The sequence below is a fragment of the Rana temporaria genome, chromosome 3 (assembly GCF_905171775.1).
Source record: "Rana temporaria chromosome 3, aRanTem1.1, whole genome shotgun sequence".
Lineage (NCBI taxonomy): Eukaryota > Metazoa > Chordata > Amphibia > Anura > Ranidae > Rana > Rana temporaria.
In genome coordinates, this window is record NC_053491.1 from 356,234,776 (window position 1) to 356,248,972 (window position 14,197).

The following is a 14,197-nucleotide window of genomic DNA, read 5'->3' on the forward strand; positions in this document are numbered from 1 at the left end:
GCTCGTACGTTCGTGGATCGTCGGAAATAGCTAATTTGCATACTCAACGCGGAATACGACGGGAACGCCACCTAGCGGCCGCCGAAACATTGCATCTAAGATCCGACGGCGTACTAAGGCGGACGCCTGTCGGATCTAACACAGATGCCGTCGTATCTTGTTTTGTGGATACCAAAACAAAGATACGACGCGCAAAATTTTAAATTACGCGGCGTATCAAGAGATACGCCGGCGTAATTTCTTTGAGGATCTGCCCCATAGTGTTTACTCTATGCTGCTTATTAAAAAGGCAATGTTCAAATAGGGTGGAATTTGATTAAACAAAGCAAAACAGCGATTGCCAGCTTCATGGTCAGGTGTTTTCATCCACATCCTAAAAAGGACCTTTGAAAACGGACTGCTTGCTATTCATGACACCTCTACCTTTCTTTATAATACAGGGATTAGTTGCATAGCTACAGTTCTCTGTTATTTTATTAGACCCAACAGAAAATCAGCTGCAACATGACTGATCGCTGTGCATACAGCATTTTGTACACCACTATTGTAGTTTACACTCCTCTTTAATAGGCCTATATATGATGCTGCTGCTAACAAGCCCCAGCCAAAGTTTTCACCCCTAAATTACATTTGCTGCATCAGTGCCCCTGAACAATGCAGTTCCCGGCCAGGGCGACTGGGTGACATTGAGTGTCAATTTAATTTGTGGAGTACAAGTGTATGAAATTCTCTTTATACCAGAGCCTGAGCCTGTGATCAGAGGCCTCCACAATGCAACTTGCATTCTTCAGCTTAGATGAATGTACCAATACTTCTCTTCTCTACCCCAGTGATCATCAATCACTTAGACATGGCAGCCACCCCCTCAGTACCCGCACTCCTCCCACCATGCTGGGTTTTACATTAACAAACAATGGGAAAAAGCTCAACAATAGCCATGTGGGAATAAAGAGAGGGGAAAAAAAAAAAAAAAAAAAAGTTACTGCAAGATGCTCCACATAGCTTATAGATCACGGTCAGCAGATCACGGGCACCATGCAGGGCTCCTTATAGACTGTCAGTGTAAGCGGTATGCCTTCGTACAGGCAGTTTCATATGGACAGGAAGACTCAATGATCTACTAGAACCCTCAACAGCACCATGGTAGTTCATTGACAAATACAAGCCAACAGCTGTCAGGACTTGTAGTTTTCCCATTCACAGACCTCTGAATGATGCGGCAGGGTGGGTGGAGACCTGCATGGCCATTTTTTTTTTTTAATTGTGACAGCGAGCAGGGGAGAAGATCTCCCGCTCACTGTCACAAGGGATATATGGAGGGGGGGGGGGGGGGGGTGGTACAGTAACACGTTACACCCTGAATATGGGTGTAACATGTTACGAAAGGTGAACTTCTCTTTTAACACAAGGAAAAAGCCAAAAAACTGATGCAAGAAATCTGTGCCCATCTCATCAGAATAGGAACATATACACACACTTTTCTCAAGCTGCTTTTGTGCAGGTTTTCCAGGGTCGGTGTCTCAACCAGCTGATGCTTAAAGACCAGCATGGCTTCCCAGATTCTAGCATTTGCTAAAGGCATTTACTTAAAGTGGATGTAAACCCACTCTCATCCTTTCTAAACTACTGCCATAGTGCTGATCTATAAGGATATAGATGCCTCCTGCATGTATCCCTACCTGTCAAATGTCTCCCCTCTGTCTGTTATAAGAACTGAAAAACTGCAGATTCTGTGGGTGGATCTGTTCTCTGGAGCTCTGTGGGTGGAGTCGTGATGTCAGTAGTCTCCCCGCCCTCCTCTACATTCCCCTTGTCAACATCCATTTTTTTTCCTGTGTATTCCTTACACTAAATTCTGCTATGATCACTAACATCCAGTCAAAATCCAGAAAAGTAACCACATGACTTCAGAAAAGGAGTGGGGGTGGGAATTAAAAAATAATACCTGTCTCCAGGCTAGTGCATGAGATATGTAAATAACCTGTCACTCAAAGCAAGGGGGCGGAACGGACTAAGGTTTTTCTCTGTAAGTCCGTTTTATTTCACTGAACAATAAAAGAAAATTGCTCAGAGCTGGATTAACTCTTTGTGACAAGACTGGGCACAGATGATAGGAAATCTTATACTCTACATTGTGACATCAAAAAAAAAAAAAAATAAAAAAAAAATCGGGTTTACATCCACTTTAATGCAGAGAATGCATTAAAAGTGGAGCTCAACCCCAAAAGAGAAAGCTTTGGGTGCAACTCGGAAGACACCCGTGTGGCTTCATGCAAGTTGCACCTGAAGTCGCAGAGATTTGAACAGTGCGATTGCCAGCAATAGGCTGCGACTTGTCAAACCGCATTACAAGTCATGAACGCAAGTCTAGCTGTCCATCCCTCTCTAAACCTCACTATTGGTCACAGGGCTGCACGTCATAACTGAAGAATAAGGATCAGGGGCAAAGGGATGTAGGTCCAAGCCACCAAGATCAACCTCCATTTCGGAAACTTTAATTGATAAGCACACAAAATTAAAATCGTGTTAGGACCCTTCTATGCAGGCATTTAACCCTCTGGTTGTTTACTCAGTTAATCTACATTTAAAATTCTACAAAACCCTGCAACAAAGTAATTATCTGTCTGGGAAATTCCAATTTCTAGGGTAGCCATGCGACAAGTCTATCAGGGCACAAACTCATAAAACATTAACATTCTTTGCTATGTGTTACAGAACTTATTTACGTCATTGCAAGCCAACACCTTTCTGAAAGATGAACCTGGCTTTCACCTCCCATCATAATAGGGCAGTGATGGCGAACCTCGGCACCCCAGATGTTTTGGAACTACATTTCCCATGATGCTCATGCATTCTGCAGTGTAGTTGAGCATCATGGGAAATGTAGTTCCAAAACATCTGGGGTGCCAAGGTTCGCCATCACTGTAATAGGGCATTGTATGCCTTTTCAAAGATCAGCATGTAAAATAGCCTCAATGTGTTTTCATGAAATACAATACACTTCATAATTATGACCATTGGGCTGGGACAGCTCATTACATACTTTGCTTCATGCACTGACCTGCTCCACAATGGTTCAGCTTTACCACAATGAAAATGGATGCATTTTTGACTCTGAAAACAATGCTGTGTGGCTTATACCTGCAAGTAGGGAGGCCAAGTCATAGCAGTAACATGCAGAGCTTCCTACGGTTTGTAAATCGCCATATTTATGGCCACAATGTTAAAGCATAATACTTATTTCCACACCCAAACGTCAATTATTTCTAGCCTATCCCTGATAATTGGGATGGTCTTGAGGTTTGTAAACCTCCGTTTGACAATTCCCATACATTTTCTTGCTTGAAATTCTGTGACACATTTCACAGAGCCTGTCTTAAAGCGGTTGTATACCCTCATATAGTACTTGCACCTACAGGTAAGCCTACATTAAGGCTTACCTGTAGGTGCTTGCAATATCTCCTAAACCTACATGGTTAAGGAGATATTTGCAGAAAATCGGGCACTGAGCGTGCCTGGTCTTGAATGGGAGCCTGCCAGAAAGTGCCGGAAAGGCGCGCATGCATTGTGCTGGTTCCCCGCACATGCGCAGGAGTGACATCATCGCCGCTCCGGCCAGTCACAGCGCCAGAGCGGCGATACCCGGAAGTCACTCCGGGTATCATGGCAGCAGCGGAGGAGAGGAACGAGGGTCGGTGAGGGGTCCTTCGATCTAAGGTAAGTAATTGATAATTAGCTACTATGCTCGTCATACTAGTTCATTATGCCTTTGCCTTGCAGTTTTTTATTATTATTATTATTTTTTGGTATACAACCGCTTTAACTACAGGAGGCCCTGAGTAGAGGAGGAGTTTCAGGAGACAAAGTTAGCGCATAAAAAATGACTGCTTGCAGGCAGCAAGGTACCATGGGAAATGAAAGTAAAACAAACAGAGAAGCTGCAAAGCATGCAGGGAATCCAAAGTTGGAGAGATGGTCAGCAGACAGGGAAAACGCAACAAGGAGATTTTTAAGTGGGTTCATATTGGATTGTCAAAGTACAACCATTGTTTGTATAGCAATTTAAAATGCTGAAGCTCTAAAGTATGCTGTGACCATATATTCTTAAAATCAGGTGAGCAAGCAGTCATTTGCAGGCAGAAGATGGTAGACAGTGTCCCTCCCCTGATCCCCAGAAAGCAGAAGGAAGAAGAACCTGGACTCGAGCAGCATTTACTGACTTGGCCTTCTTCCTCCAGCAGCTGAAAAGCTGCTTCTCCCCCTTTCCCGCCTACCAGCTTTTAGCTGCTGCAAGAGAAAAATACAAAGTGCTGGTTCTAGAAAATTCTAGAGGGTGCCACCCCTGTCAGCTAAGAACAGGAAACTGGGGGCTACAAATCGCACAGGGTCACCAAAACTGGACAATAGAAGATTTGAAAAACATTGCCTGGTCTGACGAGTCTTGATTTCCGCTGCGACATTCATATTGTTCTGACCCTACCATCTGAAAGCATAGATCCACCTTGCTTTTTATCAACAGTTAGGGGTGGTGATGTAGGGGATATTTTCTTGGCACACTTTGGGCCCCTTAGTATCAACTGAGCATTGTTTAAATGGCAAGGCCTACCCGAGTATTGTTGCTCCCTTTATGACTGCAGTGCACCCATCTTCTGATGGCTACTTCCAGCAGGATAAGGCTCCATGTCACACAGCTCAAATCTCAAACTGGTTTCTTGAACATAATACGTCCGATGTACTCCAATGGCCTCCACGTCTCAATCCAATAGCACCTTTGGCATGTGGTGCAATGGGATATTCTTCACAGCCGACAATTCTGCAACAACTGTGATGCCATCATGTCCATATCTGACCAAAATCTGAGAAACGTTTCCAACACCTTGTTGAATCTAAGCCACGAAAAATTAAGGCAGTTCTGAAGGCAAAAGGGAAGGGGGTCCAACCCGGTACTAGCAAAGTGTACCCAATAAAGTAGCCGGTGAGTGTATTTTCCCTATATAAACATAAAGGCTAAAACAGTATTAACTAACCTGTGCAGCTCCTCAGACTTCTCCTCAGAAGGACCCCGGGCCAGTAAAATATGCCGTAAGAGTGCAACCAGGTGACGAAACTGGTGAGCATCACTCTGCAAGATAAATTGTAGAGAACAGATCACCAATAGTAAGTAATCAAACAATTTTTATTCGTGAAATTACATTAACACCAGACAGATACGAAAAACCTATGGAAAACTGAAAATTCTTACCTTGGGCCCATCTCCATCCCCATCCATTTCCTGGATGCACGGTTGACACTGTGTCTTCACTCTCTCCTGGGAAAGCTGGATGCCAAGCTTTCCCAGGAGGCAGCAGTGAAGCTCAACAAGAGCACCAAGCCACCATTAAGTAGGAGGAGCTTTGTTGCAGTCACATGATAGAGAAGCTGTGGCGCCAATGGGTTAAGCAGAAGCGGTCATGTGCCATGTTTCAGATCATCACACGACTGCACTGAATTTGAAATGCATTTTCCTGTAATTTTTTCCCTTCCAAGGGAATATTTATACAACTTGCCTAACCCCAGATATTTATCCAAACCATAAATAACAGTGGGGGAAATTATTTGATCCCCCTGCAGATTTTGTAAGTTTGCCCACTTAAAGAGTAAGTAAAGCTAAATAGAAAAAAAAAAAAACCTGCAAGACAAAGGCATAATGAGCTAGTATGCACGTCACCCAGGGCTTGCTTCTGGGTATCGCGGCATTGGCCAATCACAGCGCCGGAGCTGCGATGACGTCACGCCCACATATGTGTGCGGGAGCCGCCGGTAACGGCACACAGACTGAAGCAACGGCACATAGGTTTGCCCCAGTGCACATGTGTCTATTACATCGGCACATGCAGGGGACAGGGGATATCTCCTAAACCGTGCAGGTTTAGGAGATATCCTTGGTAGCTACAGGTAAGCCTTAATGTAGGCTTACCTGTAGCATAAAGTTGTTTTATAGGGTTTACAACCACTTTAAGACATGACGGGTCTAACATTTTTATTATAGGTGTATTTTAAATTATAGAGACAGAATATCAATCAAAAATCCAGGGGGAAAAAAACAAACACACGCACACTCTTAATGGAGTTGCAGTTCAGTGAGTAAAATAAGTATGTGATCCCCAAGCTAAACATGACTTATTACTTGGTGGAGAAACCCTTGTTGGCAAGCACAGAGGTAAGACGTTTCTTGTAGTTGGTTACCAGGTTTGCACACATCTCAGGAGGGATTTTGGTCCACTCTTCTTTACAGATCTTCTCTAAAACCTTAAGGTTTCTTGGCTGTCACTTGGCAACTCGAAGTTTCAGTTCCCTCCATACAATTTCTATAGGATGAAGGTCTGGAGACTGGCCAGGCCACTCCATGACCTTATGTGCTTCTTCCTCCATGTGCTTCTTCTTGACCCACTCCTTTATTGCCTTGGAAATATCTGTTGGGTCATTGTCATGCTAGAAGATCAGTCTTCAGTGTTCTGGCTGAGGGAAGACGTTTTCATCCAAAATTTTACAATACATGACCCTGTCCATTGGCCTCTCAATGCAGCAAAGTCAGACTGTACCTTTGGCAGAGAAACCGCCCCAAAGAATAAGGTTTCCACTCCATGCTTGACTAGAAGGATGGTGTTCTTAGGGTCATAGTCAGCATTTTTCTTCCTCCAAACAGCGAGTGGAGCAAAATTTTTGTCTAATCTAACCACAGCACTTTCTTCCAATCCTGCTGCTCTGAATCATTTAGACATTCATTGGCAAACTTCAGACGGGCCTGTACATGTGCCTTCTTGAGGAGGGGGCGCTGCAGGATTTCAATTCATGGTGGTGTATTTTGTTACCAAAGGTTTGTTTGGGGACTGTGGTCCCAAATGCCTTGAGATCATTCACAAGCGCCTCCCGTGTAGTTCTGGGATGATCCCTCACTTCTCATGATCATCCTTACCCCACGAGTCAAAATCTTGCATGAAGCTCCAGACCGAGGGCGATTGATGGTTATTTTGGATTTCTTCCATTTGCGAATAATCACTCCAACAGTGGTTTCCTTCTCACTAAGCTTCATGCTGATGGTCTTGTAGCCTATTCCAGCTTTGTGCAGGTGTACAATCTTGTCCCTGATGTCCTTTGACAGCTCTTTGGGCTTGCCCATGATCGTGAAGTTTGAATGAAAGATTCTGTGTACAGGTGTTTAAATCTAAGAAGGTGCTCCTAACGGCAGCTCGTTTATGCATATAACAGGACTAAAGCACCACATGCGCACATACTGTAGCCAGTCTGTGGGAGCCAGAACTATGGTTCGTTGGTAGGGAATCAAATACCGTATTTATCGGTGTATAACACGCACCCCCCCCCCCCCCCCTCCCGAAAACAGAGGACAAACAGTGCCTGTGTATTATACGCTGATATTTCTTAATGTTTTTGGGAGATTGGGTGATGGTGGTGTAAAGCAAGCCGCCACACCTCTACCGGACCTGGGACAGCCTGCCGGCATACTGTAAAGCTAAATAAAGAAAAATCACTGCCAGTCCCTTCACATATATCATTTGTAGACTCTGTAAGCGTAATTATAAACCAAAGCCCACAAATACCTCAATCTCCCCGTTCTTTCTGGCTGCTCCTCCTCCTCAGAGTGTAGCTTTAGATTGGAGTAGACCGCTAACGTGACCAGACAGAAAGAATGCAGCTAATGAGGTATTTGCAGGCTTTGGTTTACAATGACAATGTAGGAAGAATCTACGAGCAGGGACTGGCAGTGTTATTTTATGATCTTTAGAGTATGCTGGCAGTGCTGTCCCAGGAGACTGGAGGGGGTCTGCTGGGAGTGTAAGGGGGCTGGGCAATGTAAAGGAGCTATGTACTGTGCAGGGGAGGCAGATGTGTAAAGGGGCTGTGTAATGTGCAGGGGGGCTTTGGTCTGTGTAATGCAGAGGCGGCTCTCTAATTAGGTGGTCGTCTGACGCCTCACTGCCACCTAGTTTGCCTAATTAAAAAGCTGCCTCTACTGGCAGCTAGGATCCCCCCCACCATCAGCACAGTGCCAAGTCCGCTGACCGCTACATGGAGAGATAGCGGGCTGTTAAGCAGGTAATTGGAGCTCATCGACAGCTCTGGGTCACAGCCAGGGAGAGCCGCTCGGAGCCAGAGCTGACACTTCCCCCCTCCCCTCTCAAGCAGGAGAGGAGAGAAAGAGTTGCTTATTCTACTCCTTCTCCTCCTCGTGTCTGCCCTGCTGACCCATCGGGACCAGTGGGGGGGGGGTCCCCATGAGAAACTCTTGGGGATGAAGCCAGTGCCGGACCAAGCCCTGAACTTCCAGCACTGCGCTCCACTCTATGAGATTTCCTCTCAGCTTTGCCAGTCTGTTGTCATCGATCTCCAGTTTCTCCCCTCGGCACCTCTCTCCACACCCACCTGCATGATGCTTTTTGCATCTGCCGATGTATACACAGTGAGGAAAAAATGTGTAGAACCGCTCCACCCCACAACTTCGGCTCTCACACCTTGCTTGCAGCAGTACCCGATTTCTGCCAATAAGGCAATATAAATGTAGATCTTAAAGAGGGCATGGGGGTGCTGCTCTAAGGGGGTCTCTATGATATCTGGAGGTCTCTAAGGGGGCACTGATATAAGGGGACTGTTAGCTAATGGGGGTCACTCTGATCTAAGGGGTATCCTTCTTTCCTTCCCCCTGTATAATGCCCACTTATCCTCCCTCTGCGCTGTGCCCTCCTGCTCCCTCCTTAACTCTCTTGCCCTGTGCCCACTTACCCTCCCCATACTGTACCCTCCTGCCCCGGTACTGTGCCCTCCTGCCCCCTGTACTGAGTTCACTTACCCTCCCCATACTGTACCCTCCTGCCCCAGTACTGTGCCCACTTACCCTCCCCCTGTACTGTACCCTCCTGCCCCCTGTACTGTGCCCACTTACCCTCCCCCTGTACTGTACCCTCCTGCCCCCTGTACTGTACCCACATACCCTCCCCCCTTGTACTGTGCTCATTTGGGCGCCCCCCTGTGCTGTGCGCACTTACACTCCCCCCTGTACTGTGACCACTTAACCTTCCCTTGTGCTGTGCCCCCCTGTACTGTGTCCACTTACCCTCCTTATACAGTTATTTTTTATCACATACATTTTTCCCATTATGGGTGTGAGTGGGGCCTCATGCCTACATTTTGCCTAAGGCCTCACAAAGCCTAGAGCCACGTCTGGTATAATGTGCAGGGGGGCTTTGGTCTGTGTAATGTGCAGTGGGGCTTTGGAAAGTTTTTTTCCTGAAACTTCCCTCAAGGTTAGGGTGCATGTTATACGCCGATGAATACTTATTTTACTCACTGGACTTCAACTCATTTTATACCATTTTTTTTTCCTGGATTTTTGGTTGATATTCTAGCATTTAAAAATACACCCATGATAAAAATTATAAACCCTTCTCTTTTTTGTAAGTAGGCAAACTTACAAACTCTGCAGGGGGATCAAATATTTATTTTTGCCACTGTATGCTGATTGATAGGATATCACATACGTGATTTCTAGCTATGGTTGCAGAATGGTATTCCCCTTTACAATAATTTTGTTTCAGTAAAGAACAATGACATACAAGGCAGGATTTGGTTGTTAGAACAGATTCAAGGAAATGTTAGCCAACGTCTTGAATGAGTTTCTGAAAACAAACTAAGGCAGAAAGTCATGTTATGATGCATCACAATTATTCTCCCTGGCTACAATTCAGGTGTTATGTAGCAATATGGGAGATCGCTTTCATTGATGTTGTAAGAGGAGTTAGAAAAGTTGCCATACTTATGGGGTTGGAGAAATTTAGTTGGGGGGGGGGGTAGACAGATTTTTAGACAAAGTACAGTAAAACTTTGGTTTGAGAGCGTTTTGCAAGATAAAGTAAACTGTTTTAATACATTTTGCCTTGATATACAAGCGATGTCAAGTAGCGTCATGTCACAACTCAGTATAAAAAAAAAAGAAGAGAGGAGCCTCTAAGGGTAGCAATACGGTTACATTTAATGAATGTACAACATTTAGCAACTTATTGTTACACTTAGGGGTGTCTCTATTCTCTTTTATACCCTGCTTTGATATACAATTGCTTTGGATTACAAGCATGTTTCTGGAACGAATTATGCTTGCAAACCAAGGTTTTACTGTGCATGCAAATTGCAAGGGGTGTAAAGGTGGCAAGCAATGTCAAAACTAGAACCACCATCCATGAACAAGAGTAGGGGCTTTCAACAACTTGTCTTCCACATAATGTAGTTTTGAAAACTCTACCTCAGTGACTTGATGTGCACTTCTAATGTCCACTTAACCACTTCCATACCAGCCCATTGTAAAATGACGTCCACAACGGACCTCTAACGATCCGGGTGGACGTCATATGACGTCCTGGGCTTTGCGGGTGGATATCTGAATGATGCCTGCAGCTAGAGGCATCATTCAGATATCCTTCTCTTGTGCCGGCGATTCTGCACAACGTAAGAACGATCATAGATCGTTCTTACAGGCGGTGCTTCTCCGGGCTCTCCCGTTCCATCGGGGGCCCGGAGAACGAATCGTCTGGCGCTGGCAGGAAGCATAGATGGTCACCAGTCATCTCTATGACCGTCGGAGGACCCGGGCGCGATGTGATGACGTCACGCCCGGGTCCCCGTAAGTAAACAAAGCCGCAATTGCGGCTGCTAAGCAACAACAAGCATGAGATCGGTGCATTTTTTTTCACCGATTTCATGCTTTCCAGCCTGGAGGAGAGATGTGGGGTCTTATTGACCCTGCATCTCTCCATAAAGAGTACCTGTCACACACATTCCTATTACAAGGGATGTTTACATTCCTTGTAATAGGAATAAAAGTGATAATAAAAAAAATAAAAAAATAAAAAGTGTAAAAAAAAAAAAAAAAGAAATAAAAAAAATTATGATTTGTACATGTAGGAGAGAAGTGCCAGAATAGGCCTGGTAGGGATGTGTGTATAACAGCCCGATATGGAAGTGGTTAAATAAAAATCAATGATTTAAATATCAAGGCCCCTTTCACATTGGGGGGGTCAGTAGGACTTCCTGTGTGATTGCCAGTTAAGGCCTTCAAAAATCACTTTTACGCCTAGCCAGGTACTGTGAACCACAGTGACTGCTGCAGCCATTTTTTTTTTAAATATAAAATGGGTTTGTCGGATTACAATAAAAGCCTTAAAGATCCTATGAATAAAAAATATGCATGTGGGCAAACCAGTTATGGACGTTGGTTTTGGCATCATGGTTTTGACCTTGTCAGGAAAGTGTTAGAAACCTTAGAGAAAAGTGTTAAAATACCTAAAGGAAATTGTTGAAGGAAGCCCATTATGGGAGATGCCATTGTTAAAATAAGATGGTGGCACACCACAAACTAAGTGGCGGTTAACACATGGGCAACCTGACTTACAGCATGACTTTGCAAGGCAACTTCAGCGTGACTTGGAGCAACTTACAACGTGACTTAAAGTTTCCTCCAGGACAGCGACTTTGGCTGTGGCCAATCACAGAATAATCAGCTCTGTGGGAGGGGTTTGCCTGAGTAAACTATTTTCTTTTCCTGTAAAGTTGCTTCAGTTAGGACAGTGATCCAACTTTGGAGGCGACTTCCATTGAAATCAATGGGTAGAAGTCGCCTTGAAGTAGTACAGGAACCTTTTCTGAAGTCGGAGTGACTTCAGTAGTGTACATTAAGATGGCTCTCATTCACTTCAATAGAATTTCTCATGTCGGGCGACACAAGTCGGATCCCAAGTCGCTGTAGTGTGAACCGACACAAAGTCAAATTCTTAGAAGTCCTTTCTCACCAAGCAAGACATAAACACAGGGAAAGGTTGATGCGTTTCACATGGATCACTCGTGCTTACTCATAACTAAGACATGGTACTGGAGCGCAATCTAGCATACCTGCTCCGGTTTTATGCGCTTTGTATTGGAATGAAAACCACAATTTATTATGCATAAACTGGTTACAAGCTGCACTATGAGGCGTTCCTTTTCTTCCTTTGATTTACGATTCCCATCTTCATCTGGCTGCATCACCCGCGAGAGGCGTTTGTATTTGGTGGACACATCTTTGCTTATTGGACATCTGTCATGGGTGTCTAGAGAGTAGGATGTTTTTTTTCTAAACCGGTGGAAAACGGCACCTTTTTCCTGTCACTGAATTTGAATACATCACTGTGCACATGATTGAAGAATCATTGGTGGATCATGGCCTTTAATATTGCAAAATGTACATATATTGAACACCATTTGATTACTTCTATGTATTCTAGCGCGGTATGAAATTAATTATTAAATTTCCATTTCACAATTTGACCTTTGGTTACACTACAGGCTGCTCTATATTAATATATTTTATTTAAAATTCCATATTTAAATTATTTAATAATCGTTTGATCCAGGGTGCGCAGCTTAGGAGGTTTCACGTTTATTTTTTATAACAAAAGGCATAGTCCAGAGCTCAGCCAATTAAGAGCGCACCCAACAGGTAGTGCACCTGTAATTAACGTTGAAGAACCATTGATCAATAGGCTAATAAATTGTAAAACCAAAAAAAAATAAGACCAAAAATGTTTCTAAGGGATACATGAAAAAAGCAAATGATCATAAATTCCATTCAAATCATAAATTCCCAAAGGTGAGACCAAGAAAAATTATTATGTCTCACATAAATCTACATATTAACAAATTTCACATAACATCATTGTAAGGTAGCACAAATGGGGGAAAAAAAAAAATATTTCAAACATAAAATACCAAAAAACACAAAACTATGGAGCCCGCCTAAAAAAAGTAAGGGACAAAGCCATTGAAAAAAAATCCCCATAGAAAATAGAGTGTCTATAAAACTGCAATGATGGTCCACTCAATGCGAGGATCGGTCCACATTCTTTACGATAGCACATCGTATGGTGTGACACAGGGCTCGACAAATCCCGGTCGCCATGGCGACTAGAAATAGGGTCCTGGCGACTTGGCTTGGAAGGGGGGGGGGGCAAAAAAATAAAATAAAAAAAAACATTTTTGTGAGCTGGCGCCATCTGGTGGTGAGCCGTTGGTATTACAAGTTATTACCACCAGATGTGTAAGCTGGCGCCATCTGGTGGTGGCCGTTGGTATTACAAGTTAAGCATTACAAGTTAAACAGCAATTCTAATGTAATTTTTCACTATTTTCACTGCCATCTTCTTCCCTCTAATTAGAACCCCCAAACATTATATATATATATATTTTTTATCCTAACACCCTAGAGAATAAAATGGCGATCGTTGCAATACTTTCTGTAACGCCGTATTTGCGCAGCGGTCTTACAAGCGCACTTTTTTGGGGGGAAAATTACACTTTTTTTTAATTAAAAAATAAGACAACCGTAAAGTTATCCCCATTTTTTTTAATATTATGAAAGATAATGTTACGCCGAGTAAATTGATACCCAACATGTCACGCTTCAAAATTACATCCGCTCGTGGAATGGCGACAAACTTTTACCCTTTAAAATCTCCATAGGCGACGTTTAAAAAAACTCTACAGGTTGCATGTTTTGAGTTACAGAGGAGGTCTAGGGCTAGAATTATTGCTCTCGCTCTACCAATCACGGCGATACCTCACATGTGTGGTTTGAACACCGTTTACATATGCGGGCGCTGCTCACATATGTGCTCGTCGGGACGGGGCGTGTTTTCTGGCTTCTAACTTTTTTAGCTGGCTCCTAGATTCCAAGCAAATTTGTCAACCCCTGGTGTGACATATGTACTGGGGATATTTATGTGGAATTATGATCATTTACCTTAACATGTATCCCTTGGTAACATCTGTGGTCCTTCGTTTAGTGGTTTTTCTTTGTTTAAGCCCAGGTTCACACTGGGCTGCGGGAATGAAGCAGTGCGAGCTCGGCTGAACTTGCACGATTTCACTCCCGCTTGTCAGTCCCGTTTTCAGAGACATCTGTGCGGGTTTCTGTACGGATATCAATGTAAATCGCGGCCTGAAATCGCAAAAAAATAAAAATAAAAAAATAAAAATTGTACAGAAATTACTTTTTGAAATCGGTGTAGTGCCGCAGATGCAGCGTCGCACCGATTAGGAGGGTGCCATTGCCGGGAAATGCCGCCGATTTGGCATGTCAAAACGCACCGGTGTGAACCAGGGCTTACAATTCATTAGC

At 43.9% G+C, this 14,197-nt stretch overlaps 1 protein-coding gene across 1 annotated transcript in view; it reads right to left on the reverse strand.

Moving 5' to 3' along the window:
• The window catches only part of RIC8B (RIC8 guanine nucleotide exchange factor B), a 70,933-nt gene that overhangs the window by 36,251 nt on the left and 20,485 nt on the right, over positions 1 to 14,197 (reverse strand). Inside the window, exon 4 of the mRNA XM_040345211.1 lies at positions 5,028 to 5,122. Coding sequence (XP_040201145.1) covers positions 5,028 to 5,122 — 95 coding nt within the window. The remainder of the gene's footprint in view (positions 1 to 5,027; positions 5,123 to 14,197) is intronic.